At 42.2% G+C, this 4,692-nt stretch overlaps 1 protein-coding gene across 1 annotated transcript in view; it reads right to left on the bottom strand.

Annotated features, from left to right (window-relative positions):
• stard13a (StAR related lipid transfer domain containing 13a) overlaps nt 1-3,232 on the bottom strand; it is an 18,177-nt gene extending 14,945 nt beyond the window's left edge. Inside the window, exon 1 of the mRNA XM_010794187.1 lies at nt 2,678-3,232. Within this exon, the coding sequence (XP_010792489.1) occupies nt 2,678-3,107 (430 nt within the window). The 5' untranslated portion in view covers nt 3,108-3,232. The remainder of the gene's footprint in view (nt 1-2,677) is intronic.
• Between the last annotated feature and the right edge of the window lie 1,460 nt (nt 3,233-4,692).

The following is a 4,692-nucleotide window of genomic DNA, read 5'->3' as shown; positions in this document are numbered from 1 at the left end:
TTGTTGACAGCTGACAGAAGTTATTCGCTGGGACAAAGGTGACAGGTGAGGCGGCGGAAGTTTGAGACATGTCAGATATTGTATCTGAAAATGTCTCCGTTAGACTTAACAACATTTTTAGTCGTGCTTTTCCATCAGGATTATCAGTGTGAGATATTTGCTTCAAAATTACATTACATTACATTTCATTTAGCTGACGCTTTTATCCAACTGCGACTTACAATAAGTGCATTCGACCAGGAAGATACAACCTTGAACAAAACAGAATCATATAAGTACATCAGGTTTCATAGAGCCAAACATTTCAAGTGCTACTCAACTGGCTTTAGATAAGCCAGCCCTTTATTAGTATATAAGTGCTTTGTTAGTATTTCTATCGCTCGAAGTGGAGTCGAAAGAGATGAGTTTTCAGTCTGCGCCGGAAGATGTGTAAGCTTTCTGCTGTCCTGATTTCAATGGGGAGCTCATTCCACCATTTTGGAGCCAGGATAGCAAACCCACGTGTTTTTGCTGATGGGAACTTGGGTCCCCCTCGCAGTGCGGGTGCAGCGAGCTGTTTGGCCGATGCAGAGCGGAGTGCACGTGCTGGGGTGTACGGTTTAACCATGTCCTGGATGTAGGAAGGGCCAGATCCATTCGCAGCATGGTACGTAAGTACCAGTGTCTTGAAGTGGATTCTAGCAGTTACTGGAAGCCAGTGAAGGGAGCGGAGGAGCGGCGTAGTGTGGGAGAATTTTGGAAGGTTGAAGACCAGACGAGCCGCTGCATTCTGGATGAGCTGCAGAGGTCGGATGGCACATGCAGGTAGACCAGCCAGGAGGGAGTTGCAGTAGTCTAGGCGTGAGATGACGAGAGCCTGGACCAGAACCTGATTTCTGGGTCAGCTGGAGAAAAATGGCTTCGGGCTATGGGTACATGATGTATGTATGTGTTGCATCTTATCCATTTTGACATTCATTGATTGAGCAGTTATTGACAGCATTGAAACATTTTAGACCTCAGCTTGGATTGGTCAGTAAAACCTTGTGGTTCTTGTGGTAGCTGCAAAGATTGACTGACTAATTTGTTGTTGATTGACAAAAAATAAATGACCAACCATTTTAAATTGCACATTTTAAACAAGAAATGAAGTCCTTAAGTAATCGTTCTTGCAAAAATAACAAATGTTTCCGTTAGTTTTCATTATCTCAAATTTTGAGATTTCTTTGGGTTTTTTTCAAATCTCATTAGATTTAATTTATGCGGATTATAACTTCACCTCTGACTTTTAAAGTGGGATTTAATTTTTTTCCGATATTTTATAGACCAGAAGATTAACCGAGAAAATTATCTGCACATGAATCCATAAGGAAAATAATAATAATCATTTTCTTTTTGGAGCTTTCATTTGCAGATTTGTTAAGGTCACCGAGTTCTTTTTCATTTAAGTCTGACTGAGACTCTACCAGCTGCTGAGAAGTGGAATGCAATCGGGAGAGTATGTGTAAGAGCGAGAGACAGAGAGAGAGAGACAGACAGACAGACAGACAGACAGACAGAGAGAGGGACTGTGATTGAAATACATAGAAGAAAAGTATAAGTGCAAGAGGCAAGGAGTGAAAGTTAGATGAGTGATAACATCATCCAAAACAAGCACAGGCATAAACTTGCTTCTCCATCTATTCTACATTCTGCCACAGCTGACATGTCTCATCTTCACACATATCAGTGCTTCGTACAAGATTTGGCTCGCCAAATTATTCGCAAATGATCAGTTGGGGATAAAAAATAAAAACTTAACACAAGACGTGACATGTTCCTGCTCCTTCGTACAACAACAGAGTAGTGTGCCACGTTAAATCAAAACAAGAACAAACACATTAGCTAATCTCTTTACGAGCACCAACATTGCACCTGGAAAAAACTCAAAATACAGGGGAGAATGACTTCATATACGATCAACTAAACACGCATAAGAATAGCCAAAAGCCTCCTTGTGAACACCGGTATGTTCTCTTCCCTCCCAGGGAAACATGAGTCATGTGACAGGAAGTCGAGGAAATAGCGATGGAATACAAGTTGGGTAGGGAGGACATAGACAAAAACAATAACACTATAGCCCTTTAGGGTTTGTTATGACTTCTTTCAGATTTATGAAAGACATATTTGGAGAAGAGGTGGCTCCATATGTATGTCCAACTGATGAAAACCAGAACGACGTGGGAGTGTTGCAAAACTTTGGAGTGTTTTTCCTGCCAATAAAAACGTGTGATGAAACAGATGATAGATGGGCTGCCTCCGAAAGCCGGGTGCATTCATTTTGGTTCTGTGTAAACCTCTCAAGAATTAGTCAAATGTTGTAAAATACCTCAATATAAAACTGAATCTCACGTACAGTATAGAGGCTCTATTTGGGTTTGTCATAACTAACACGCTTCTCTTGTTAAAGCTTTAATTGTTTGAATCTGCACACCATTCAGCTTGTCCACAGAAGCAGAAACAACTCAAGGGAAATTCACAATTGGTAAACCTAAATAAAATGATATGTTTTTAACACTATCAAATTACATCAGTTGATTAAATCTGTATAATTGATTGTGTTTTTTTCCATGACAACACCCAACCGATAAGGGAAACAGACACTATAATATCCCTAACCAACGCATTATCACTTCTCTAGAACTCTCTCTACTTCTACCTTGTGCCAGCCTCCGTAGCAGCTGCTGGCGGGCTAAGATGCGTGAGAGGCGCAGGGCAGAGCGCCGCCGGGGGGTTTTTCCAAGCCTCAGGTAGTAGTCATGCCCGTCAGGTGTCATGGCCTCCAGATACGTATCCTCATTGGAGCTGTCGACGTCACCCTCGCAGTCAGTACTCTCGCCCTTGACACTTTGATCCATGCTGTCTATCATGTCATTGATTTCTATAGTCCTGCCATCTGTAGCATCAGCACTGTCCTCAGCACTGTCAGCGCTCTCTGCATTGCGCCTCACATCCACATCTTTGGCAGTTTCTATTCCGTTTTCATTATCCGCACAGTCCAAAGCGTCGTTTGCTGTCTCTTCATTCCCTGCGGCGTCTACCACACTGTTCACTGCTAATACATCCACACTGCTGTCCACAGCCTCCATAACATAACAACTCCTCTTCTCTCTCACACTGATGAGTTGTTGTGTGAGCACTCCTTCTGAATTCCTGCATCGAACAAGCCCTCACTGGAAGTCAAATCAGCTCCCCGCCCACCAGCCACCTCCCTCCAACTCACCGCGGCCAAACAAACACACACAAACTTCATCACACCACCTGACTCGGGTGACAGATATTTGTCTTGCTGACTTTGAGGCTCAGATGGAAAGAAGACTCACAAAGTCTTACTTCCACAGGGTCTTTTATTTTGGCCACATGAGCACCAGCCAATGACATGAGAGCTCGGAAAACACTGCCCTGCTTCCTGATGCTGTGCCAAACACACAATTTGGTGCATGCCTCTGGGAAAATGTGTTTGTTAGAGAGAAGGGTGTATCTAAGATGAGAGATCTGATGAGATTGGGATAGGCCTGGAAAAAAATTATAGAATCAAAGTCTTATGCTGATGTGACATAGGAAAGGGCAGAACAATGGGGAACATGTGGGTGTGTGAGACTGCGCTGAGGAATGTATGTAGAAGCAAACCTATTGTTAGCAAAGTTGAGTGGGGTTGTAATGCCATTGAGAAAAGTTCTCTCAATCCACATCAACCAAGTTCATACCGCATGACATTTAACATAACCGATCTACCCACATACCCTGCTTGGGCTTCTTGATAGCAACACATATCGTTGACGTAAGCAATGCTAATGTCTGAAATGTGTGACTGAATGCTGCCACACAGCGACCATGTTGGAGGCTAAATGTATGGAATGCAGTGAAGGAGGGAAGCTCATACTTTAACCTAGTTTTGCAGTTTAGCTCGGGTCATTTTAATTCATTTTAGGGAGGTAATAGGCAGGGGGTGAGAGATTGGGGTGGGGGGTGCACGTGAAAAGTAGGTCACATCAAAGTCAACTTCAGGTCAGCAGTTAAACACACACGCACCTGACCTAACAGCAGAGGGGTATTACAGCATTTTTAGATTGCAGGAGTGAATCATTTGAAGCTTTGAAATATAAAATATGTGATTCAATTGATTAGACTGCCCTCTTGAGGAAATCTAGGACAGATAAACTTAATTTTCTCTAATGACTTCTTCATGTACAGTAAGTCTACATACACTGATGGATGCAGAGCACTGACATGGTGACGTGATAGCGAGCTAAATAGATGTGTGTAAATGGATTGGCACAGGGCAGGGCTGTAGTAAGCGGACAGTAATATAATATCCATCTCTCTGTGTCAGTTACAGCCGACCAAGATAGGACGAGAGAAGCTAAACAGTTAAAATAAATTATGAAATAGTAAAGACTAATCAAATATGTTGGGGACAGAGAACAGAAAGCTGGACAATATATACAAATACAAATTATATATATTGTCCAGCTTTTCTGTTCACAAATTGTGCTACTTCTGACTTTACTTTTTTCCCCCTACAATATTGTTAAGACCTGACAAAGTGGACCTTTAATATCAAGACGAATGCCTTGCTATCTGGTAAAGTGTATAAAATATAAATCAGAGCACTGAATACAAATTGCAAGTCCTCGCTGTCATCATCCCGTTCACAATAAAACTTGCATAGCT

This window comes from Notothenia coriiceps, unplaced genomic scaffold, assembly GCF_000735185.1.
Source record: "Notothenia coriiceps isolate Sejong01 unplaced genomic scaffold, NC01 NC01_scaffold00037244, whole genome shotgun sequence".
Lineage (NCBI taxonomy): Eukaryota > Metazoa > Chordata > Actinopteri > Perciformes > Nototheniidae > Notothenia > Notothenia coriiceps.
This window is presented reverse-complemented; position numbering and strand designations above follow the sequence as displayed.